Source organism: Misgurnus anguillicaudatus, chromosome 18, assembly GCF_027580225.2.
Source record: "Misgurnus anguillicaudatus chromosome 18, ASM2758022v2, whole genome shotgun sequence".
In the NCBI taxonomy this organism is placed as follows: Eukaryota; Metazoa; Chordata; class Actinopteri; order Cypriniformes; family Cobitidae; genus Misgurnus; species Misgurnus anguillicaudatus.
The window spans coordinates 15,383,876-15,410,990 of NC_073354.2; the positions used below are offsets into that span (position 1 = coordinate 15,383,876).

Sequence of the window (27,115 nt, forward strand, 5' to 3'; positions counted from 1 at the left end):
TAGGGATGTAGCATATACGCGTGATGGTTTTAGTATCTGATTTTTTTGTTATACAGATGATTAATTGAAATTTTATTGCTTGCAGGCCCTCAATGAAAATAATCTTAGTTCAGACCAGAACTCTTGCCTCAGGATAGCAATGTGATATTCACTACTGCTGAATAAGAGAGCCATTAATCCATTTTCCATCTGGGCCACCCATTAACTTAACTGGATCATCCCAGATATCTTCCTGAGTCCTGTTCATAGCTTTACAGTAGATGTTTTAATACCATGTCAATAAACGTGCCTTATACTGTTTATGTAGGGTCTTACTTGAAAGCAGACAGAGGAGATTTGTGGTTCCCCCTCCTTTGGACAGAGAATACAATCTTTGTCAGAGTAGCCCACATGTTTAACAATATCTCTACCTACACACTTGTTAAAAAGGTGGTAATCTAGCTTATTTACTTAATTTGTAACTATTTTACAATATGCTATTTGTATAAATTTGTATGATCTGCTTTCGCCCAGGTGACATTGTGTTTAAGGGTGGGGCATCATTTATGTATTTTTTGAAATATTGTACGTTGTTGTACAATTCACATCATACAAATTTATACAACTTTTGTTGAAAACCTAAATAAATGATTTGATTAATTGTGCTGCTCATTGGTCAACCTAAGGTTGTGTTTAATATATAAAACTGACGTTGACCTCTCAAATTCTTACAAATTCATTTAAGACCAGGCTGGAAAGTTCACCAAAAATTGTTACTCAAAAGTCCAGTTCTGTATGACTTTATTTTGTGAAACACACAAAAACTTCTGGGCTATTTTCAACCCAACGTTGGGTCAAAATGGGACAGACCCAACCTGTTGGGTTGTAATTTAACCTATGTTGGGTTGCTTTTAACTCAAAATGTTGGGTTGTTTTAACCCATTATTGGTTTAAACACTGTAGTTTCTGAGTTATTGTTACTGAAGTGAAAAAATATGAGAGTGTATAACAGACAACAGGTAAACTATGCCACATAGTACATCTGAACCTTTTGACACAATAAAGCATGAAAACTTGCTATCTAATACTTCTTTACCTTTTCTCAGCCAAACTGTACCAATATGCAATATTTTTTTTGTGGTCTTTTGGGTTTTTGCTAAAAATGTACAGAGTCTCTGTGCTATTTTATGCAGTGGACAAGTTCTAGTCATGTGTCCAAAGCCTCAGCAGGTCTCAGGGTGATTAGAAAAGCTTTTCGTTCTATCCTTAGCATCACACGGAGCGATTAGCAGACAGGTCTCCATTGGGAGAAGAGTTTCTCAGCTGACAGTTCATAGCAACTCCTGCTCCAAAACTCAAATTATGTAGAAAAACCTAAGAAATGACAATTCTGAGGATGTTTTTCACAGCATTTGGAGAATGGTTCTCAAGGTGAGTTTTTTGCTTTTTGTGATTGTATTATTTCTTGCTTTTATGTAGAGAAAAGAAGCCGTAAGAAAAGTTTTGAAGAAAGAAAGGAGGAATAAGGTAGTATGGATTCAAATTTGTATAAGCCATGAATGTTGTGTGCTTTCCATTGCACCACACATCAGACTGCAAGGGACAATTTGAGGTTGACAGGACTGCAGTTAATTGAAACTGTAATTAAGACTTTTATGATTTTTCTCAAAGAGGAGAATTAAACATATTCACATAATCATTGTTCACATTGTTGATGTTTGAGATGGGCTTGGGATTCAAAAGATCAAAATTTATACATTAATTAGTAGGCCTATATCAAAACAAGTGCATTTAATTCTGTGCAATGCATTATTTGCCAGTCAAAACTTCTGCATGACTTAACAAAGATGTATATTCATATGTCATCCATAAGCTGTAGGATTGTTCAACATTTCTGCAATATTCCCTTTTTGCCTTTACAGATCACCAGCAAGAGCAATTTACTTGTTTTTTGGGAATCATAATTGATATCATATGAATAATATAATTTAATTTCTTCATAAGCTTACAACAAAAGCAGACATTGAAACATGCCTCTGGGGTTTGGAATCAATCAGAATTTTTTTTATTTTATTTTGCCATACAAAAGGTTTTGGCAGTCATTAGGCCTTGAGGTGCATATAAGGACAAACTGAATTGATTGAAAATGTAAAAAAACTTCTGTTATCAGACACTCTGTGATCAAGGGAAACAATTTTTGTATGTTGACTGAGCCAATCAGTTCTTGTTTACACAAACAGTACTGTAATGACACAATGTTTTGCAAGTGTATTTTTTCATCTTGTCCTACACTGTTAGAAAAAAGGTCAAAACATGTACCATTACAGTACGGATGTCTGTACATTTGATGTACATCTGAGGTACTAATATGTGACCCTGGACCACAAAACCAGTCATAAGTAGCATGGGTATATTTGTAGCAATAGCCACAAATACATTGTGTTGGTCAAACACTTAATTTTTTAATGCCAAAATCATTAGGATTTTGTAAATTTCTGAATACGGTAAAAATTAAAAAAATGCATTTATCATTAATAATATGTGTTACTAAGGACTTAAAGGCGGAGTGCACAATGTTTGAAAGCCAATGTTGATATTTGAAATCACCTAAACAAACACGCCCCTACCCCAATAGAATCTGGACCTTCATTTAAAAGACCCGCCACACACATACGCAACCGGCAACGATGTCGGTTAGTAGACTCGCTCCTTACTGCTGATTGGCTATAAGTGTGTTTCGGTAGTCGGCCCGTCTCCTTTTCCAAAGCGTTTTTCAAACATTGTGCACTCCGCCTTTAATTTCGACAACTTTAAAAGTAATTTTTTTCAGCATTTAGATGTTTTGCACACTCAGATTCCAGATTTTCAAATAGTTTTATTTCGACCAAATATTGTCCTATCATAACAAGCCATACATCAATGGAATGCTTTCATTGATTGTATAAATCTCAATAAAAAATACCCTTATGACTGGTTTTGTTGTCCTGTGTCACATATGAGCTCTTAAAGTCCAAAGCTGTATTTTTGAAAGGGTATTGCTCTAGTTCAGTGGTGGAACTAGAATGTGTAACTCTAAATCAAATAAATCTCATCATGATTGCTGATTACTTAACATTACCACACATAAGATATTTATTCCTATACTACACTGTGTGCATTACTAGCACAGATGTAAACATAATGTAACGCTGAATTTTAAGCATCTAATGAACTGTCTGGTATTAAAGCAAAAGATGTTAACCGCAGTAAAGTTGTTCAGGAAATCTAAACTCCATGATAAACCTTAAACTTACTTCAAATAGCAGCTCAACTGTAAAAAATTTTTGCAAAAAAATAATAATTTAAAAGTAAATATGGATACATTTTTGTTGCAAAGTTGCAGAAGTTAATCAGTCAAGAGCAGTGAGTAATTTTCACTTCTTCTTTTGTTATTTAATTAACTGACAGAAACTTTACTGTATATTAGGCGACGACGAGCAAGATGGCACCTTGCATGCCTGACACCACCGTCGGTGTATGAATTTGTGAGTGAATGGGTGAATGTGAGGCAACTTGTAAAGTGCTTTGGATGGCCGTGGGTCTATGAAAGCGCTATAGTACACTGTAAAACATTTCTGTAGAAATTACAGTGTTACTGGGTATTACTGGCAACTAGCTGCCAGTAATTTACTGTAGATTTTACATTTATGTTATTTACTAGCAACAGTTTGTTCAAAGTTAAATAAACATGAAACATTTTTAATCGTTATCTTCTACAGTAAGTTACTGGCAACCAGCTGCATAATTACAGCAAATTTTTTTACAGTGTAAATGCAGTCCATTTACCATTTACCATAAGACCGAATGCAATAAAGTGTTTATATTCGTTAAGTCATCATAACCAATTGTTTACTGCAACACTTACTAAGACAACTATTTTGAGAAGTGTTTATAATATATATATGTTAGTTTTGGGACAACACAATTTTATAATGCACCAAAACAGACAAAAAATTTTGTGTTATTATTGGGACAACACATTTAGTGTAATTTGATAAACAGATGAAAACTTGTGTTGACTCATATTAAAACAATTAAACTTTAGCTTATTTGCAGAGATTCTGATTAGGTCCAATTATGCAATAAACTTCTCAGACTGTAATTTCCCTGTTATTGTTTTGATAAGAGTCAATTTTTTATATCTGGATCAGAATATCAGGGCAGCACATTGACTCAAAGTCAAATCAGAAATGTTGTTTTGTGTTTAGTTTTACTTTGCTTTAACAAACTCTCAGAACTCTATTTCTCATCCGATCCTTCTGCTTTCTTAATTCACATGAATTGTACTTGAATCAAAAATAACCATAGGCTTCTACTTCAGTCTTATCCTGTCACATGTTGCTTCACTTTCTCCCTGCACTTGTAGATAAGCTCTTTAGTCTAATTTAGGCAAACCTTGTCTTCCATGTCTGCTCTTTTTATCCTGGCTTAGTCTCTGATATATGTCCATCATTTTCTCTGGCTCTATACACCTTCACCCATACAGTCTGCCAGACACGGATGTGCTGTCATGGTTTTCCAGTGGGATACCTGCAGATGTGCCTGTTTCGGATAATACATCAAATATGTAAACGATATTAACTTTCCTTTGGACAATTGCAGTGGTCAAACAGCACTTGGGCTCCGTGTACAATTTCATTCAGTCAGTCATGCATGGTCTGTTATGTAAAGAGTGTTTGATTATGCAAGCACAGGTGCCGGATTGAGAAAAGACACATATATTCTCCTAATATATGTATTATTATACTGCATATAAAATGTACATTTTTAAAAAATATAATAACACAATTACATTTTCATCACTGTTGTTCCCTAGGGCAAATGCATTGGTCTTATTGGGCATGTGTTTTCTGTCTTCCTAACAGATAGGGGATGAATGAGTGTGGACTGCTGAGCAACAGAGCACTGCTGTATTCTCCTATGGTCACCATATTTTCTGAGTGAAACCAGTCACCAATCATTGGATGAAGCTAAAATGGGCTCCCACAAGCGAAGCTTTCAATGCTTTGATGCAATCCTGGATGATCCATCCCACAAGCCTTCTTTGTCCTATGGACACCGTCCTGAAGCTGCACACTTGGGCTCTCCTGATTCGAATAGAACGGTACTGCTAGAGGACCGCAGATGCTATCTGTGTGGCGATCAACAGCACGCCACATCGATGACCTCAGGAGCTTACATGACCCCAAGGTATCACGTCCAGACACATCCACACGCTCACCAGTATGTGACCAGGAGACCCACTCGACCAGAGGAAGCTTCTGGACAGGTTGATGATCATCACTATCACCATCACAGACACTCCAGGAGAATTGTACTTGTGAAGAACAGTGACCCGACATTCAGGAGGACCATTGTGTTGCATCGCAGGAGTTTGCGCAGTTTGGGACTCTTCATGGACGAGGTTTCTGAACTCATGCAGTGTCATATCAGAAAGCTCTACACACTGGAAGGCCGCAAGGTGAGACTACTACTCTAAATTCTCATGACATTTATGCTTTTTAGTACACTGTAAAAAATACTTTGCTGCCTTAAAATTTACAAGTCATGTCAACAGAGATGAGTTGTCACAACTTATAAAATATAGTTGAGAAAAGTCAACTTAATTTTATTAGTTATAACAACTTACCTGTAGTTATAACAACTCATCTCTAGTCAAGATAAATAATAGTAAGTTGAAATGACTTGTAAATCTGAGTTAATTCAACAAAAAATTTTAAGGCAGCAAAGTATTTTTACAGTGTAGTAATAAACATCGAATGGAAAGGTTAACCCCTTATTGACTGGTTTTCATGTTCTGGTTCACAATGTTTTTATGTTTGAGTCTCAAAGAGCCTAATGATATGATATATGTGTACAAATGATATCAGGTATAAAATTAATCTTTTATATTCTTCAATTTAAATATTTAAGTTTACCTAATAAAAACACTAGGCAGATACTAAAACTTTATTATAATGCTTACAAAATAGAAATGCAAGTTTCAGATCCATTTATCTACCATTATTTTTTTTTTGTTTAGTTTGAAAAAGATAATAAAAGACAGAAACAGACAACTGCCAGGCGTTTATTGCACCATTATGTACACCAGTAAGGAAATCTTAACAATCTTGCCATTTATTTATGTTTTATCTGTGCAGATGCCAACCCAACAAGCAATGGCCGTCATTTTACCATCTAGGTTAGACTCACCCAATACAGTTCGGCTATGAGTAACCCACTTCCAGCCGGAATAAACTTGAATTTGGTTACATGTCGTTTTTGCCGAAATAACTTGTGTGAGATTTATGATATTTCATAATGTAAGCTTGGTTTCATTTATTTTTGAGCTACGGTTAGACGTCTATTAAATTTGCACTGACAGGCCATGTTGCCTGGTTTTTAAAGCAATTGTTTTTAGAGTGACGGCTAAAACAACACAATATGTTTTATTTTAGGGAGAACACGCTAAATGTGTTCCAAACTAGACACAATTTTATGAATTTTAATTATTATTATTATTGAATGATTGATTTTATTTGTTAAACACATGGAGTAGGTATGAGGACAACATTTTTTCAAAACCCCCAAAGCTCAAAATTCATCACATGACTAGAGAGACCAGACATTTCCCTTTACAAAGATAGATTGTAAAAATCTGTTGAGGATTTACAAAGTTATGATATTTTTAATATTAGAAATCAGAGAAAAAAGTTATATATTGATGTCAAGGTGTGTGACCGAAAATGCTGCTTATTCACATGTTTTTGCTTGTAACTTTCTCATTTCATCAGATATTTGCATGAAATGTTAACAGACGATAGAATTTTGTTCTTTCAAATTAAAACATGAACATTTACTGTTTTAGTTGGAATAGGCATCAGACCCATGGTTTTTGAACGATGCTCTGATGTTCTGACAGGACGTTCGCTAATCTACCACCACAAATGTGACTACCCAATTTCCGCGATTTATTTAAATTCCTTCCCCAGAGATTTCGATTACATTTTCGTCAGTACCAAGAGTAAATATATATATTTTATCACACCTTTTTATTAGTGCCCAGCCCCAGAGTTTAGTGGAAGCACACTGACCGGTTGAAAGTGGCACACATTTTCAAACAGTTGCTGTAAACTAAAAACACCTCAGGGCTAAAAGCTCAAAATATCAAACGCTTCCATTGCGTCTTCATGACGTATTTAGTAAAAACATACTACAACCATGCGGCAAGGAGTGGATATTGCATGACACATGGTAACAGTCCAACGTAGGCGGAAACAGATTTTTCGAAACAGAAGTTCGACGTGCGTGCCCGCAATGTCAGCATTGCTACAAACTTAAAAAAACATTATGAACTGAAGAATATTCATGATGTTGTTATAAAACTATGACAAATTATATTTGTATCACTAGTAAAAATGGTCAGTTATGTTGTCTTGGTAATGTCAAGTTGCCATGACGATGTATTGGTTAATTTCAAGTTGTTGTCATAAAGACATCTCAAACTGTCATCTTTGCATTAAAAATGACATAATTGAGCAAATGACACCTAATGACAGTTGTCATAAACGTGCATAAAATCTCATTTATGTTTATAGCACGTGTCATTATGAATGTGTTATGCCAGTCTTATGAACACAACTTCAAGTAAAGTGTTACCAAAAATTATATCTTTTTCAGAGATGCCTGGGCTAGGTTTGGGCGTCATTTAAATGCAAAATTGCTTACTGGGAAGCATAAGCAATGCATTTTATAATGACTAAAGCTTGTTTTTAACAAGTTGAATTTTTTTAATAAATCATTAACCAGATTTCAAAGTAAGTAGCCTATCAACCACAGTATAATTTTTCTTTAAATTATTATTATTTTTTCAATTATCAGATTAGATTTCAAAAAAATGCATTAATGTAATTATTGTAATGATCCATTTATTTGAGTAGCTGAGTCTGAATTATACAGAGTTTACATCCTGTGTATTTTCAGCCAGAGTTCAGGTTTGGTCTCTTGTCTGGTCATGTTGTGTTTGTGATACTTTTTTTAGGATTATGCCAGCATTAAATTATAATTGTTGAACATGTATAATCATTCATTTACATCGTTATTTATATTTCATGAAGAAGTCCTGCTGCTGGTTTGCATGAAGAACAAATCTTCTAAGGACCTCTAGTGGCTGAAGTTGAAAAATATCACAGGAAATACCTCAAATCTTTTGTTTCTTCAGTTGTAGCTCTGTCTTTAGTTAAAACATGTTAACATGAAACTATGTGCAGGAGAGTCCACATTTACAATAGAAGGCCCCACAAGATTATTATTATTATCATAACAGTTTAAGTTAGTACAGACTGAGAGTACAGGCTGAGTTGTATATGTATATTAGTCACATTGAGACCGAGATACATGAGGAGGTCAGTAAGCATAAAGTTCATTATAGACACTATCACTCCTTACTACTGTTAAGGGCAAATGCCACAGACCACGGAAGAGGAAAAAATAAAGAATTAGAGTCTGCAGGTGGTTCAGCCAGATAAGAGGTGGACAGGGTGGCCAGGGCCGTGTAAGAAATAGCCTCTTTGGGCCTGAGATATGGCAACCCTGATAAAAGGTGAGAGGCTAGGAGTTTATACAGCCCTGAGGCCGACCAGAGGCTGTCCCACGAAATCACAACTCACGTCTCGTGTGTTCGCACGCAACGATAAGGCTCAACGTGCAAACTCGCAAACTGAGCCGTTCATTGTGCTGATCTGTGCTAATCACACTGTAGATGGATAAAGTGCTGTCCCTTTAAAAGGGGAAGGTTGCTTGGCTAAAAATTCACAGAATGTCTGGAGTTGATCCAGGCGTTTCCTGCTCATCAGAGCTGGACTCACAAGTCATTGCTGACTCTGGTTAGCGTTGCTCCGTGGTCCTCTGTGGGTCTACAGCAGACACATCCTATTAGTACAGCCACAAGCATGTACTTTCCTTTAGAAAACATGCCGTGGAACAGCACACACCCCTCCAGAGGGGCCTGACTGATACATGGATAACATTACGAATGGCACTGAGACAATGCCAGAAATAGATTTACAAGGGCTGGAATATAGGTGTATTGGTTAAAAGTTGAACGTGTACTGTGAGAGTACCTTCGCAGAATACAGCATAACCCATGTGTCCCTGAAGATATCAAGTTTGACTCTTCAGTTATAAAATAATGCAGCTGTTTGAGCAGGATGAATTCAAGTAAATCCACTACATTATTTGACACAGTGTATGTTTTTCTTTACTTTCCATTTGTGTTAAACAGGATGAGGCATTGCTCAGTATTTTTAATATTGCATGCACATTGCATAGTGTTTTTGACATTTATTTAACTTATTGTGTCAGAATTAAGATTCATAAAGAATGCAAATCTTTAAAATTTAAAAAGAATTTTGTTAACACTTTACAATTGGTTGTACAGCATTTGTTGAGTTAGGAAAATTTATCCCGCTTATTACATGGCTATTTACCTAACAAGTAAGGTAAAGAACATTAAATATTGATTTGAAATATTTTATTTGCTTTTATATTATTTTATTTAAATTATATTTGTATTGTTTACAAAAATTAGTTTACTTGCGGTTTTAAGATGAGACAATACGTTCAAATGTCACAAACACACTATTTGGTTTAATCATTTGTAAATATAATCTCATGTTATTTAAAGACATTTTTATATTGAATTTTTGTGCGATATTAAACTCTATCAAAATGATTTGCTTAAAAACAATGTCATTTTGTGTATTATATAATACAACGTCTTTGCGTGGTTTATGGTTAAAAAAAACACATTTTCCACATACAGTACATTTTTGTAGGTCTAGATTTCACTTTCTTCCTAAAAAGCACAGATTTTGTACAAAACTTATCGATTTAAAAAGCTCTGTGTCCCTGATTGGCCAGCTAATCGACGTTGTAATTGGCCTGAATAAATCTGATGTCAGCCGGAAATGTGACGCTCCTTACCATGTTTGAAAGATTCGTTCACAATGCTATGCTAACACGAGTTAAAGGAACAGTATGTAAGAAATGTATACCAATTAATCATAAAATGGCCCTGATATGTCACTAGACATTAAGAAATCATTTTCATTTCAAATACTTATATCACTCACAACAGTGGTCCAGCCAGGATATTGTCATTTAAAAAGTGGAGTTGCAGCCCTCAACTGATGTTTATGTTGTCATGTTGTATATTGGCCACTAGTTGTGTGATTGCAGTACCAGTTTTAGCCACAAGTTTTGTGATTGCAATACCAGTTTTGGCCACAATCCTACATACTGTTTCTTTAACTTACAGGCTGTGAGTCCAAGCGGGAGGGATTATGATAATGTCAGTCTTGTCTACATCACCAATTCCAGGAAGTAGACTGTTGCCAACCATGTGTTTGTTGTAGTCCAAGAAAAGAGATTTACGGTGGAGACGATAACTTGCGTCATCGTTTACTTTGGGGTTTGTTCCCTTTTGCATATCATTAACATGTACTAATACACACACACCAAAGAATATGTAAAATTGTGAATCAGACCATTGGTGCTCTTTAATACAATAGTACATGTTAGTTTATTGTGCATTAACTTTATTTCAACAGTTACAGCTTTTGATTTTAAAAATGTATTAGTAAATGCTAAAATTAACATGAACAAAGGTAAAATAAATGTTAGCTAATGCATAATGTTAACAAATACAACCTTATTGTACAGTGTTACCGAAATTTCCATCACAGCTTTTTAATTTTTAATTGAAATCTTTATTCTTATATCAGCTCAAATAAACTCCTCTCAATCTTTGAGTAATCGTTTCCTGCTGTTCTTGTTGAGATATTCTTTCTCAGTTTTTGTGCACAGCGGTGATCCACCAGCATCCAGAGAATAACTATTCATCTTGCTCAAATCAGAGCTATTTTGAACCAACAGAAGCAGGTCAATGCCATGAAAACATACACTTTGAAATCCTCGCATCCCCTACAGTTCCAATTAATTATCTTCAAACCCACTGGAAAAATGTAAAAGTTTGGAAGACACAAAACTGCAAAGCATGCAGATTTAAATAGATATTGTGGTAAAGAGTGAAATGTGTGCTATATAGTATATTCAGTGTTTGTCACTGTACCGTTGAAATGATTTAACTAGCATGGCTATACGACGACTTCACAATACTTATATTTTTCTGACTCGTGTCCAATTTTCAGAAAATCCAACTTTACATGCAAAAAGAAAGACAAAGTGGCTATACTCTAGTAGTCCAAACAATAGTGAAGTCTAATAGATGCTTGTGTTTGCCTTAGTCAAGGACAGTTACAAAAATCACTCACTACCAGTGGCAGCCGGTGACATGTATGTAGTCGTCATGTGTGTGGTTCGTCACTTCAGAATATGTGTTCGGCGCGTCAAGTGAACCTATGTGCATTACGTGTTTTGTCAAAATAAATGCCTGCTGCAGGGTTTATGATAAAAAAAGACGCTTGCGTTTGCCAGATACTTGCATAATCTCATGCGTAATCAGAGTTTAGTGTTAAGTTAGTGTCTTGCGTGTATTTTTTAAAGTGAGTGTCTCTTTTATTATAAACGGTTTTGACGCATGTGCAGCAGGCACTTATTTTGACAAAACACGTGATGCACATGATTGACATGACGCAACAAACACATATTTTGAAAATACAAGCTACACACATGACATCCCAAACACACATTTTTAATTTGCGCCCCTCAGAAGAGCAGTCACAGGCCGCCACTGCTCACTACATTCTTAAAAATAATGGTGCTATAAGGTTTCTTCACAGCAATCAAAGTTTTATTTTGACGCCGGATCAACTTTGGATCCTGACGCCGGATCAACGTTGGATACTGACGTTGGATCAATGTCTGATTTTGACGTCAGGCACATGTTGGATTTTGACATCAGGCCAACGTTGGATTTTGAAGTCAATACCCAATTTTGAGCAGATGTCAAGGTGTATTAAGAATAGGGAACAAACTATCGTCCCCACTCTCCAAAGACGGGACACAGATTTTGAGAGATGCACTGGAAAAGTGGCTGGGAAAAGACGAAGTGGATTATATGAATTCTGAATATTGTTATGTCCCGCCCCTCCTTTATTGTGATTGGATGGCCGTGTGAGAACTGACTTTGACAAGCGGAGCATTTCACTCAAATTTGAATCTCTTTCAACTCTCGACGCTCAGCACCGAGCACGAAAAAACGACGAGCGCCGGTTTTCAGCGCGGAAAAAAACGCTTGCTGCTGGCTTATTTGAAAAACGCAGAGTTTCCATTGAATTCAACTGAAAACATGCGCCCCCCTAAGGCGTGTTGGCAGTTGATGAGAAGGGCACCTCAGCCGATGAAGGCAGAAAGGCATTGTCTCTAGCCACGGCCTGGTTTTGGGACCCTCAAACCATTATTTTTTGACACTGATTACAGAAAATACACAAAAAATGTGTACTTTTGCTTATCATCCATACATCTCTCTGGAGAAACCATGCACATGCATTTATTTTCTGATCTGATCATGAACTTGCCCATGACGCAAGCAGTTATATTATTCTGGCAAATGATCTCAGTTTCTGAACGGATAGTGAGAAATAGTTCACAAAGGACACATTTCTTGAGACAACGCCATGTTTGCGAAAGGAAAATAGAGATTGGATAAAAAAAGATCGGAAAGCTGGCCTTTGTTCTTTCAAACAGAGGGAGGGCCTTAACCCTTACCTTTAGTGGTCTTTCACTGAAGTCAGCAAAGTCTTGCTTGAAAATACAAAATGCTTTGTCACCTCAGGGATCATCTTAAGGGATCATCTAATCCTTTAGTACTCGTAATACCCACAATACAGAATCTCTAACATGTAGTGTATAAAGTGAAGTTTTGACATACTACATTCTTGTACATTCATATTTGTGCTGTTTTAAAATGCTTAATAGAAATCATATTTTAATATAATTACCTTTTTTACATTTTTAATTAATTTAATGGTTAAATAATCACCAGAATTCACCATATTTAGAAACAAAGTCTTTTGTGTTGACCTATGACCTATTTGTTTGTATTTTTGTTTTGTGCTGACCCATGAGCTCACAACACCATCCATAATGGATCACACACATTTTCAGTTGACTGGTTTAATGATAAAAGAGTAGTGTGGGAAAATGTATATACCAGATGGTTACACTTCCCATAGTCATTAACCTTTAATTGGTATGGCTTTAATCCATCATAGCACATTTCCTCATCAGAACTTGGCAATTGTAATAAAATCCCTGCTGATCTCTTTCCAGCCAGATATTGCTGATCTTGATCGATTTGACTTTGACATATTGTAATCTATCAGTACTAAAGTCTAAGTCAGAGTTTGCCCTTTTTTTAGGTTGACTGCGTGCAAAGTCTGCTGCAGTGTGCTGGTATTTTGGTCTGTGTTGGACGTGAGCCTTTCCACCCACTTCTGTTGGACAGCTTCAGAAAAAACTCAAATGACAAACTTCCAAAGTTGAACCTTAAGTCACGCTCTAGTGTCTGCAGTGATGAAAAGGGAGCCAAGAAAAATGGTAGGTCATGAGTATCTGGAAACACACTGTAGAACTGTATCCATTTCACATTTTTACAGATAATTACAGGCATTTCCACATATTTAGTGGTATGAAAATGTGTTATTCATGTAACTTTTTTTAATTCATTAAATTTAACAATACATTTCTTCAGTTTTATATTTATTGGCATTTTCATGGGCACAAACTAATGCAGGGTCAATTGTAAGCTACAGTATTTTACATAGTAACACATAGCTGAGCAGTCTGTGCTTTTGATCTTTTCACATACGTCAAAATGTGATACAGATTTGTAGTCTTCATATTTTATCAATTTTTTTCCAAAAAAAGAATGATGTAGTGAGAATTGTCAAATGTCACTGGTTGTTATTACATATTTATAACACTAATATCCTACTCTAAACCTAAAAAAAGTATATATATAACTATATATCATTGGATAGCTCCATGAATGTGGTTTTATATTTCAAAGTTATTTGTTAAAAGTAACAGTTATTTTAAGTGTTAATGTCACTGTGATTTTAAATGTCACTGACCCCATAGAAATGCATGTTAATTTTATATATTCATAACATTAATGTCCTATTCTTAACATGAAAAATCTTGACAATATATCATTGAAAAGAATGTAATTTCAAAACTTTTTGCATTTATAATGATGCAGTGACAGTAATGTATAAGTTTGTGACAATAGTACGCAACAAACCAATGACACCTAGTTGACGTTGTTGGTAAATTTACTGTCACAATTTTTTTTTTGAAATTTGTATCAAAACTAGTTGAGACTTGTGGCTTCATTATTTTATCTTTTTTGGTGTGAAACATTTTCATTTGCATCAATTTCGTATATAAAACAGTCCCTCCAGAAAAAAAACGCGATTATGTGATCGCATTATTTAACCGATAATCAGCCAAAGTCTGCATATTTATGTGGGGGCCGCATTTTTTAAATATGCCGCACTTTTGCAGCATAAATTGCAGATTTCCGTGTGCAAAATATGCAGGGCTTGCATGATTTTATAATCCCTGCATTTTCGCAGCAAAAATCAATATATCTTAGCAGAAAGTTGAAAAATGTTGCATTTACTTCACACAAGCGCAGCCATGTCCCCTGTTGCCATGGGAACGTTATGAAGTGATGTGATTATGTGACGTGAACTTCGTTGAAAAGCTGCAAAAGCTGCAAACTGTTTTTGCAAGTTCCCACAGTTTTTGCAAGTTCACACAATTTTTGCAAGTTCCCACAATTTCATCGCATAAAATTGCATAAATATCCTGCATATTCCATTGCATTTTTAAGAAAACGTGTCGCAAGATCATAGATTTTGCCCGCACCAATCACTAAAAAACTTTATAGCATTATTTTTGTTTGATTAATAACAACTACTTTAATAATATAAACAACTTTAAAGTGTCTACTTTAAATAGAGACCAAGATTTGCCAAGAGTTATACTGATTTGAAGATAACATCACTTTTTACCCCCCTCCCACTTAAGTTTAATTTTGTCTAAAAACTGTTATGCAGGGTTCACACCAGACGCGGTAGAGGTGACAAGCGTGACTGATTTAAATGTGAAGTCAATGCAAAGACATGATTAGGCATCATGCGGCGTGGTAGGCGCGGCAAGGTAGGCGCGGCGTGAATAGCGCGGAACGCGAGGCACAGATGGCCATTCCGCGCGAATTGAGCTTTGCAGCTGGAAACACGCGAGTTGAAAAATCTGAACTTCGGCGCATTTCCGCGGCGCAAGAAGTACCTTGCTGAAGTAGTGACGTGATTACAGGAAGTGGGTGAAGTCTCAGCGGAGTCGCAGATGCCCCTCCCATAACGCAAATTTCCGTGTGAATGTCTCGAATGACTAGAATTTCACGCGCAAATGAAGCGAGTAAACCCAAATGTTCAAGCATCCAACTACGCGCAAATAGCACGTTTTTGCCGCCTCTACCTACCGCGCTGGTGTGAATGCAAATTGAAACTACATTTTGACTGACTTGGTAAAATAATTTTTCAAAAGTATTTAATAGATATTTTGATTAAAATAAAATATTGATTTGCAACAATAAACTGAATATTACTTTAAGAAATAATTAATGATGATTTTAGTTGAATACAAACTAGATCAACATGTCAAAGGTGGAATGGGCCAAAATGACTATATTTCTATATTTCTTACTAATAGTTCTTATAACAATATTTTTGGTGAAAATTTGTTCCTCAAAGTCATATTTGTTCAAGGTGTCATTTATATTACAATTAGTTGTATTATTGTTGTAAATGTATTTGACTTTTACTAATTTACGTTATATTTTATTAATTCTAGTCAACTTTGGACTTGAAACAAAGCGAAGCGTCATTCATCCGAGATGTGATTCAAGCAACAGAACGGCAAGGCTGGTGATGTCATCTGAAAAGTTATTTCCAAATGGACTCAACTCATTGCCACCAGGGCACACAGGCTCTTGTCCTCGTGTAAGAGAAACTATGATGGATGATGACATTGAAAAGCGAGTTTTAGTTAACAAAGATGGAAGCCTGTCGATGGAGATGAAAGTGCGTTTCCGACTGTTACACGACGAGACATTGCAATGGTCAACAGAGATCAAGAAGTCAACAAACACTTTGAATGAGTCTCATATATTGCATGACGATGCATGTTGCCTATCTCACTGTAGTGGAGAAAGCTGCTCAGAAGTAGACTCTCTCTCTGCTGGTGAGGTAGAAGAAACATACAATACAAAACATGACCGACGACATTATGAAGAGCCTCATTGCCAGCACTGCTGTGCTCAATGCCAAGAGTATGACATTTGGAAAAATCCGATCGTTCCTGATCAAACAGCCGTAAGACACATCAGATCCTCAAGCTCAAGTGCATCTTCACGCAGGATAGTACGCAAAAAGGCATCGACCGACAGCTTGCACACAATGTCCAGTGAGGAATACACAGAGCACGTAGTTGAAAAGGCAACCTGCATTGAACAGACGTTTGAGCAGCAAGGTGACACCACAGTTAAACACTGTACCATCAACTGTTGCTGCAGACAAAGTCAAGTATGCTCAACATCCACCAAAACAAAGAGCACAGGTTCCACAGAAGAAAAGATTGAATTGTCTGAGAAGAATCAGGCATCTGAAAATAAAAAGAATAAACCTGATAACTCTCAAGACTCACAAAAAGAGCAATTAAGTGTACAGATTACTCAACCCATAGCAGAAGATGAAAGGCCTTTGTCCGCTGTGAGCTCTTCCTCACAGATTTTAGCATCATTAAAGGAAGATCAAGATGAAGAAGATTTAGACCTCCTTCCAAGCATCTCAAGGGCATCCCATGATGGTGGCCAAAAAGAGGATGAGGACAGCAAAGATCCTGAATCAAACTCATGCTGTAGATCTTCTGTATCTATGACAAATTTGTCACCAAGACCACCAAGCAAAGATTCATCATTGGGACTGTCCAAAACGTGCAGAAAGTTTACCCCTACTAAAATAGATGTGGATGAAAATGATCAAAATGTCAGGACTGCAAGTGAAAATTCTTTTCTGTCCAAAACTCTATCTGGACCAAAAAAGTGTAAATGTTCAGATTCAAAATATGCAGAAAATAGCACATTTATGGCAAATGATCAACCAGAAGAAAGCAGTGAACCCAAAACTGATGTGCATAATGCAGAAATAGAAGACAGCACGATATCAGCCAAATATAAAACTTCTACACAATCCCCATCCAAGTCATCAACCTGCTCTCAAAATGATACTGCTACTGAGACTTTGAATGATGAACAGAAGGACATAATAGAGGAGCGATCATCAAGTGCTATATCCATTAAATCAAGTACATCCGGAAAATCAAGCAAATCCAATGTTGCAGCAGCACTTGAACAGGAATGTACAGCTGTACATGATGCGAGGGCACCTAGTGCCACGTCAATAAAGTCTCAGAAATCTGAGAACTCAAAATCTGAAAATGTACCAGATAACCAGGAGACTGAAGTTAGAACATTAAGTGCCATGTCTGTTAAATCAAATACATCTGTAAAATCTAAAAGATCCAAAATATTGGAAAATGAGTGTGACGAGCTTGCCAAATTACAGAACGATGTTGAGGATAGGACAGTGAGTGCTAAGTCAAGTAAATCGAACATTTCTGCAAAATCTAGTCAATCTAAAGAACCACAGTTTGAAGAAACTGAAGAGGAGCAAATACAAGAGAGAGCTTTAAATGTTAAATCTGCAATGTCTGAAATCGAAGAACTGATTAATTCTGAGTTCAAAGATCAAATCAAGGAGAGGGCTTCCAGTGCCATTTCATTCAAATCAAATACTTCTGATAGATCCATTGAGCTAAGTGAGCTTGAAAACAATGATCAAGACAGAGCCTCTAGCAGAGTTTCTTATATGTCAGAAAAATCTAAGTCTGATATTTCAGACTTAGTATGGGAACAAGAAGGAGAGTTGCAAGAGCGAACTGCAAGTCCAAAGTCAGCCACATCGGTGCAGTCATTCAAATCAACACTTTCAGATGATCAATCAGCAATGACTGTGCAACCACATGATGGAGAGGCAAAAGAAAGAGCACAGACTGTCATGTCTACTAAATCTAATGCTTCTGTGAAAGTAGATGCACCTGAAGCTAAAGCAGCTTCCGAGGTTGATAATATATTGCCAGGGGAGAGATCCCCAAGCTCCTTGTCATCAAAATCAAATATTTCTGTAACATCCAAAGTTTCGGAGGGAGACCAAGAACAGATCAAAGCAAAGGATAAAGGGTTAATTCAGGAAAGGGCATTAAGTGCTTTATCAGCAAAGTCTACTACATCTTCAATATCAAGAAAATCTGAGACTACACCAATAGCCATTGAAAGATTGGGAGAAGGAATTATGCCACAATCTCCTAGTGCTATGTCAAGCAAATCAAACGCTTCTTTAAAGTCAAATAAGTCCAAAGAATCATCTGCAGCCCCTGAGGAACACGCTGGCAGGGAAGAAACATGCAAAAGAGCCTCCAGTGCTATGTCTACTAAATCTGAAGTTTCCACAGATGTAGAGGAACAAGAACAAAGAGCATCAAGTGCAATTTCAGCTAAGTCAAATGTTTATGCAACATCTGATGGATCCAAAATGTCAGAGGTTGCCGAACATGAGCATACTAAATTACAAAACCAAGATGATGACAAATTGTCTGTAGCATCACACAGCTCTGAAACATTAGATACATCAAATGAATGTGACACGGTAGAGATAGAGGATAGAACACCAAGTGCACTATCAACAAAATCAAAAACCTCTGTAAAATCTGAGAAATCCAAAGCATCAGCTCCCAATGCTGTTAATATTGTGGCTGAAGAACACAGAGCTGATTTAAGACCTTCAAGTGCAATGTCCTCTAAATCTAACGTATCTGCAAAATCAGTTAAATCAGTGGTCTCAGAAATGGTTGTAGAAGAACCAGAAAAAGAGGACCAAAAAGAAATTCGAGCTCAAAGTGCATTGTCAGCAATATCTAATCAGTCTGGAATCTCATTTGTAGTAACTAATGAAGATGATGATGCAGAAGATGGAGCTCTTAGTGCCACGTCATGCAAATCCAATGCATCTAAAAGAAGAAAAAAATCGAACAATACAAAATTAGAAACAGAGAAACGAGCTCAGAGTGCACTCTCTGCAAAATCCAGTGTTTCTGCAAAGTCAAAAAAGTCAAACGCTTCTGCAACAGATGTTGAAGCTGATGACAAGGAGAAAGGGAACAGAGCACTAAGTCCTATGTCAGGAACATCTCACATTTCTATAAAATCCAGTGTCTCTGCAAAGTCCAAAGCATCAAAAATTTCAGAAGTGTCTCAACGAGAGCCTGATGATACAAAATGTGAAGAAAAAGCACCAAGTGTCATTTCCATTAAATCCAGTGTTTCATCGAGATCAAATAAGTCAGGGCATTCAGAACTTGTGCATGATGACCCTGATGAAGATGAGTTACATAAAGATAGACCATCAAGTGCAATTTCATCTATCTCTAATATTTCTACAAAATCAATATCAGTAATATCTGAAACCACAGTTGATGGAGAGATTAAAGAAAGAGCTCTAAGTGCAATGTCTGCAAAATCGAGTTTCTCTGTGAGAACCAGTACATCAAAAGTTTCTGAAAAGATGATAGATGAACCAAATGAACAAAATGTGGAGAGGGCATCAAGTTCTAGATCATTAAGATCTAATGTCTCTGGAAGATCTAAAAAATCGAATGTTCCTGAAGCTAGTCTAGGGGATGCTGTCAATAAAAATGAAGACAAGGAGGAAAGAGCAGTAAGTGTTTTGTCCTCTAGATCTAATGTCTCTGGGAGATCATTTAAGTCAAAAGATTCAGGCATAATCACTGGTGTACCTGATGTCACAGGGTGTAATGTAGAGGAACAAGTACAAAGTATAGAATCAGTTACATCTGCAAAATCAAAGTGGTCAAGCATTTCAGGTATCACTCCTGATGAAACTGACATCTTTACAGGTAATGAAGATGTTTGCCCTGTTAAGTCAAGCAATGTGCGCATCACATCAAATCCTTCCACAAAGTCAAAAAACTCTCTTTTCTCAGAAGCAGAAGAGGGTGATGATCGATCAACAAGTGCTTTATCAAGTGCATCTAAATTGTCTAAAGCAGATGTGGAAAAAAAATCTAATAGATCACAGAGCCAGTTGTCAGTTAGGTCAAACATATCTGCAAGGTCCAAGAAGTCAAAAGTTTCTGAGAGTGACGACCATAGAAAAACACCTACAAATAACCTGTATAAGGAACTTAACAGAGAAAAAAGTCCAGTGTCAGGTAACTCAAAAGTATCTCAATCAGCAAACTCAAATAAACCTGTAGCAACAGACAGGTCAAGTTCAATGGTGTCATCTGAAAGAGGCTTTGACCCTGAAGAGCTACCTGTGAGTCCTCGATCTACAAAGTCAGCAAAGTCTAAAAGAAGTTCAGGTTGTAACAGTTTTAAGAGAGTTTTAACACCAACAAGCACCTCAGTATCTATTGGGATTGTAGATGAATGTGAGGCTGATGATGTCGAGAAAATGGATGAAGGTGTTGTTGCAGCAAACTCTAGAACATCTTCTTCATCAAAGACAGAAATATGTTCTACATCAGACAAAGAATATCCAGTACAAATGAAAAATGACAGAGCAACACAAACACAGGAGGAAAGACTTGAAAAATTCACATTGGTGAAATCAAATATCTCTGATAAATCCGAAGTAACAAGCAATGTATCTTCCACAACAAAGAATCTGAAGACCTCATCCGGTAGTTACCTATCAGCCAAACATTCTGTGAGGCAAAGCTCTCCAACGCAAGAAATTCTGTCATCTAGTAAAGCATCAAATGTGTCTATACAATCATATAGAGCAATGTCAGCTGAAAGCCCTGCAATAACAGGTCAAGGAGCAGCAGAAAGTACAGATGTTAGCCATACATCTCAGAGTACCTGTTCAAAACGCAGCTCTACGCAAAATTTTGGAAAAAAGTCAACAGGACAAGAAGCACATATTTCACCTGTTTCAAGTGCCTTAGCTGTCTCAAACTCTAAAAAGTCTAGAAAAAATGACAGAAATACTGCAGATATTATTAACAGACCAAAGAGTAAATCTTCTCATTTGCAAGTAAATTATCACAAGACAAATGTGGAATCCACAGCAAGCATCGGGGATAGGCATTCCAGAAGAAGCAATAAATCATGCAAATCTACACAGACAAATGAAGAGGATATGGTTAGATGTCGTTCAGCAACTTTGTCAGTTTCATCAGGGTACAGACTTAGTCCCAGCCCACCAAAATCACCCAAAAAATCCAAAAAACCTGCTATGCTACTTGTAGGCTCAAACGACATTCCTGGCAAAAGAGAAGAAAGTACTGACTATCTGAATACAGCAGTAGATGGCCTACTTGACACAGGAAACATTCCAAATGTCAGTGACAACAAGAATAAAAAAAGTTGCAAATGTAGAAAACGGGTAGGAAGCAGTTCTTCATGTCATAAAAATAATGACATATCTGATTTGAGTCCTTCTTGCTTGCCAAATGCCTCTCCAACTGAAGTGGTGAATGAATGGCTAAGAAAAATTCCATCAGACACTGCCTTGTGTGATCTGGGGGATGAATTTCATGAAAACTTTGATGCAGTAGAGCCACTTTGCACATCACATGTGCCTTCAGGAGATGAAAATGATCATGAAAGTTTGGAGAAATATGATTTGACCAAGCTTGATAAACAAAATGATGTGGGGGGTTCTTATTTGGTAGGTGAAAAAGAAGCTATTGACAAAAAATCTCAAGAGAATAATTCAGTTCATAAAGATGAGTGCCAGTGTATTGAGCCTCAAGCAGGGAATGAAACAAAAGTTTTGGATTCCTCAGTCCTGGTGATGAAAGTCTTGCTAAATCCCAAAATTGACAGATGCAACAGCTTACCAGAAGTGTCTCCTGCATACGGACATAAACTCAGCACATCAGCACAAGGTCTTCTAGATTGTCTGGCAAAACTCCAATTGTTAGACTTTGGCCCTGGGGATGAAAATAGTAAAAATGCAAAATACCAAGAGCTTGTGAGCATGCTCAAGTCCCTTTGGCTTTGTGACCCAGAAGAGAGTGAAATCATTTTTGGGACAAGAAAAACTGTAAATCACCAGCCTCTGGATGAGGAATTCAAAGCTAGGTCATCTTCTGGTGTAGATGTTAACAGTGGCTCAACAAGTTCTGGGAAAAGCTGTGTTTTGGATGGGGCCCAAGCGCATGCCAACACAGAATGTGAAGTCCTTGATACGCTCACAAGGGTTCAGGAAGTTGATGAAATGGTAGAAGAAGAACTTTCAGAAAGACAAAAATCAAAATGTGATTCAGCCACTCCAGATATAGCAAGTCGGGTTCAATGGACCCCTGAAATTGGGGCAATGGGTACAGTTGAAGAGAAGCTAAAAGAGGATGTTGCAGGCTCTGATGAGACGATCAGGAATAATGATAGTCCAAGGGAACTCATGGAAACACCGCTCTCATCTAACAAGAGCTCTGGAAAAAATCCCCAAAATAAAGAGACTGAAACTGATCATCAAGAGGATACAAGTTCAGGCAGCCCTCCAGCACCACAAAGACCACAATTATCAAAAAGGGTTTCTCAAGACCCTGATCCTATTTGGGTGCTACATTTGCTAAATAAATTAGAAAAGCAGTTTATGACACATTATATCAAAGCAATGGATGAGTTCAAAGTCCGCTGGAATCTGGATGACAGTGAGCAGCTTGATATCATGATATGTGAGTTACAAGATGAGGTTCGCAGGCGTATACAATCCAGCATAGATAAGGAGATAAAAAAAATTCAAGGCAGAGCAGGAAGACCAAGACCACCAAAAGAGGCGATGTCACGTGAATCAACCGTTCAAACGGAGCAAAGGCGGAGGCGTCTGAAAGTGATGCGCAACCAATCAATTGATCCGCAACCTGCAAATAGTGAAGGTGATTACAGAGCGACAGGAACAGATTTTAGTGATCAACGCAGTGATGATGAATATTGCCCCTGTGACACATGTTTAAAAAGAAAAATGGCATCAAAGCCTGTTTTACCAGAGGAAATGTTGAATACTGCACCTGTGATGATAGACTTTGATTTAAGAAGAATTCTCCAGAGTAAGAAATCTGCTCCACATAATGAAAAGACGGATAAGATTGCCATTGAATGCAATGTCAGTAAAATAGAGTATCCAGAAGAAAATGTTGCTCTTGAGGTTGTCAAGGAAGAGGATGAGACAGGAGAAGCAGATAGGGAAAATCTTGACACTAAAATCTTACACAAAGAACAAAACTATTTACATGCTTCCACTGCCCGAGGAATTAAGAAAGAAGTTGATACGGGAGAAAGCGAAATTAGTGATGGTGAGAAGGAAGAGGATGCCTCCAGTACTTCTGAAGAGTATGCTTCAGAGAAAGAATCAAATACATCTAAACATTTAAAGAGAGATATGCATGAAGAAGTTGAAGTAATGTCCTGCACAGAAGTGGTTGAAGAAATTGCTAATATATCTGATAACATGATGGCTGAAAATCATAATAAAGCTGAAAAAGAGGAAAAGGATGATGATGAGGCTGATTCTGATGTAATAGCAGCCAATGATAGTTTACCTGGTTCAAAGATGAATGATGAATCTGATAAAGGAATGGAAAATGAAAAGAAGAAGAAAGCTAAGAAGAAGGCAAGTGAAGAGCACACTGAGGAAGATGGACATACTGTTGATGAATCAGAAGAGGAGGGTAAAACATCTGATGATGAAATTTCTGAAAAAGGACATAAAGCGAAAGTAGAATCTGTTGAAGATGATGAGAAAATAAGTGAAAAATCAATAGATGTTGCAGAAGAAGAAACAAAAAAAGAGAGTGAAACAACTGATGAAACTGAAGATGCTAAGATGGCTAGTAATGACACAGAAGAGTGTGAAAATGAAATTGAAGATGAGCAAACTGCTGAAGCTGAGATCACAAAAAAGAGTGAGACAGCTGAAAGTAAAACTTCGGATGAGGGTGAGACAACTGATGGTGAAACTGCGGATGAGGATGAGACAGCTGAAGATGAAACTGCAGATGAGGGTGAGACAGCTGAAGATAAAACTGCAGACGAGGGTGAGACAGCTGAAAATGAAACTTCGGATGAGGGTGAGACAGCTGAAGATGAAACTGCAGACGAGGGTGAGACAGCTGAAGATAAAACTGTAGATGAGGGTGAGACAGCTGAAAATGAAACTTCGGATTGGGGTGAGACAGCTGAAGATGAAACTGCAGATAAGGGCAAGACAGCTGAAGGTAAAATTGCAAATGAGGGTGAGAGAACTGAAGATAATACTACAGATGGGAGTGAGACAGCTGAAGATAAAACTGTAGATGAAACAGTGGAAGATGAAACTGCAGATAAAGGTAAGACAGCTGAGGACAAAACTCCAGAGGTCAGCGAGACAGCTAAAACAAGTGAAGAGCAGACTTCTGATGATGACTCTATCGAAGAGGGTGAGACAGTTGATGAAGACACATCAGAAGATGGGCAGAATCCTCAAGGTAATGCAAGAGAGAATGAGACAGCTGAAGATAAGACTGTAGAAGATAGTGAGACATCTGATAATGCAATAGCAGATGAAGAGCAGACTGCTGAAGCTGAAATTGTTGGGGATGATGAAACGGCTAATAATAAACGAACGGAAAAGTGTGATATAGCTGAAAATGAAACTTCAGAAGATGAACAAATTGCTAAAGTGGGAACTGCTGGAGAGGATGAGGTAACTGAAGATGAACCTGCAGAAAGTAGACAAACTGCTGAAGATGAAAGTGCAGAAGAGGGACAAACTTCTGAAGATGAAACTGCAGAAGATAGTGAGACAGCTAATGATGACACTCAAGAAGACTGTGATACATCTGTAAAAGCATCTGCAAAGGAGGAAAATACTGAAGGAGAGAGTGATACGGCTGATGATGAAACAGCAGGAGCTGAACCAAATGCTGAAGATGAAACTGTAAGAGAGAGTGAGATAACTGATGATGAAAAGGCAACAGATGGGCAGCCTACTGAGACAGACTCTGACAAACAAAGTAATAGATCTGATGATGAAACAGGAGAAAATGAGCAGAATGTTGAAACTGATACAGAAGAGAATGAGACTTCTGATAATGAAACAACAGATGAAGTTGACGCTGCTGTTAAAGATGGACAAACTAAAGCTGAAACAGCAGAAGAGAGTGAGGAGACAGCAGCAGAGAAAGATGCTGAGAGTGAAACTATAGATCAACACACAAATAGCATTCACAATAAAGATGAATTGGTTGAAGATACAGCTGATGAACAAAGAACAGATGAAGATACCGATCAAGATATGGCTACAGATGAAGCAGAAACAGCAGTTGAGGAGAGCACTGAAGCAGAAGTTTCAGAAGAAAAAGCTGTTGTTGAAGATGCCACCATTAAGGAAGACCTTGAAGGATATGCTAAAGAGTTGACAGATCAAAGGAAAACTCCTGACAGTAGGACAGATGGAGAAGAGACGACTGAGAGTCTTGAGCAGGTTTCCAATCCTGAGGACACGGACTGTGATGATGTTATTGAACTAAAAGCAAATAGGGAAGAGGTTGATGAGGAAACTAAATTTAAAAACGAGGGTGATGTTGACATAGACAGCATTGATGAGAAAGGTAAAGAAAGTGACAAAGAAGATGATGTTGAAGAGGTAGCTGGAGACAATGGCTGTCATTTCGCAGACATTGGTGAATCAGCTGAAGGGGGGGATGAGGCTGAAGATGATACTGAGCCAGATGAATGTGACGGTAAGATTCAGACTATACAGTCCATGCTACAGCCAAAGCAAAACAAAGACAAACCAGATAAAGCAACAGTCACTCCATTTGATGCTGTGGTAAATCACAACTCAATGTATGATGCTGATGTAGAAGAAGACTCAGAAACAGAGGTACACAACCAGAACCAAGATTTAAGTTTGGAGTCTAAGAGCAAGCCACAGAAGACGACTCCACGTAAAACCTTTAAGACCCTTATTCACACCCTGGCTTTCCTTAAACGCACACCCAATGAACGGCCAAAGGTGAGAGAAGAGGATGAAGGAGATGATAAAGATGAAGAGACTCCAGAGGCGAGTGATAACACAGAAGACAGTCCATGTATGGAGAAAGAAAAATGTGAAGATGGAAAGGAGAAGGGAAAACTCTCAGATATTACAGAGGACACAGCAGAAGAAGTGGACCAGTATGACACAGATGACACAGCCAAAGAAAGTGAATGTTCTGCGGAAAGTGAATGGGAATCATCTGAAAATGCCTTGGAAAAACAATTCACAAAGTCATCCATGGAATCGCAGCCAGGTTCCTTCGACGAAGTTCTCGATGGTCAGCTAAAAAAGTCAGAAGGGTTAAAAACTTGTAAAAGTGAAAGCTGAATTCGTCAACATCTTTTGAGGAAAGAAACAAAGACACTCCTCTATAAGCATTTATAATGGTTCAAGGTTCCATATAGGGATGCTATAACCAGGTATGGTACATTACAAATCCAGTAAACCTAAGGTGATGCTCATTAAAGAGATTTGTTCAAATGTAGCCTATAGATTCACATACATATTTTATTTACCAAAAATCAACTTGCACTTGCACTTTACTGATAATATATGTACATTACTGTAAAATGCACAGTATTAACAGTCAGGTAATGTAAAAGGGAATTTTTGAAACTTGAATACACTATACACTTTTTCTAGTATTAAAGCAAAATCAAGCTTCTAGCAAGTTTTATGTTAAAACGTTTTAAATGTATAGTGCAGTCAGCAGCCAGGTATGCAAGGGACTGCCCATAATACATCACAGTTAAATATTCTGTATGTGTATTAAATTGTGTATTAATAAAGTAAATATACTGAATTCTCCCTTTATAAAAGCAATCACATATTTTAGCAACATATGGCAACAGGGGGACTGACATTTCACATGTCACAAATGTTCATGCATGACAATGAATTTGTCTTTTGAAAGGAACTGA

The 27,115-nt window shown here is 37.2% G+C and overlaps 1 protein-coding gene across 2 annotated transcripts; it reads left to right on the top strand.

The window, feature by feature from the left end:
• Positions 1 to 1,296: 1,296 nt before the first annotated feature.
• rp1l1b (rp1 like 1b) lies at positions 1,297 to 27,115 on the top strand. 2 transcript variants are annotated; one of them, XM_073855930.1, is made up of 4 exons: positions 1,297 to 1,410; positions 4,884 to 5,479; positions 13,380 to 13,557; positions 15,880 to 27,115. In XM_073855930.1, exons 2-4 carry the CDS (start codon positions 4,994 to 4,996, stop codon positions 26,520 to 26,522), a joined length of 11,307 nt encoding a protein of 3,768 aa, XP_073712031.1. In that variant the 5' UTR covers positions 1,297 to 1,410; positions 4,884 to 4,993; the 3' UTR covers positions 26,523 to 27,115. The 2 variants fall into 2 exon arrangements, with proteins under 2 accessions (XP_073712031.1, XP_073712032.1); XM_073855931.1 differs by lacking the exon at positions 1,297 to 1,410 and having other exon boundaries at positions 4,839 to 5,479.

What these genes read in the sequence shown, in the direction of transcription:
- rp1l1b (XM_073855930.1), top strand. Translation starts at nt 4,994, where the DNA reads ATGGGCTCCCACAAGCGAAGCTTTCAATGCTTTGATGCAATCCTGGAT. An exon ending in ACACACTGGAAGGCCGCAAG is followed by an intron (nt 5,480 to 13,379) that starts GTGAGACTACTA and finishes CCCTTTTTTTAG; the next exon opens with GTTGACTGCGTGCAAAGTCT. An exon ending in AAAGGGAGCCAAGAAAAATG is followed by an intron (nt 13,558 to 15,879) that starts GTAGGTCATGAG and finishes TATTAATTCTAG; the next exon opens with TCAACTTTGGACTTGAAACA.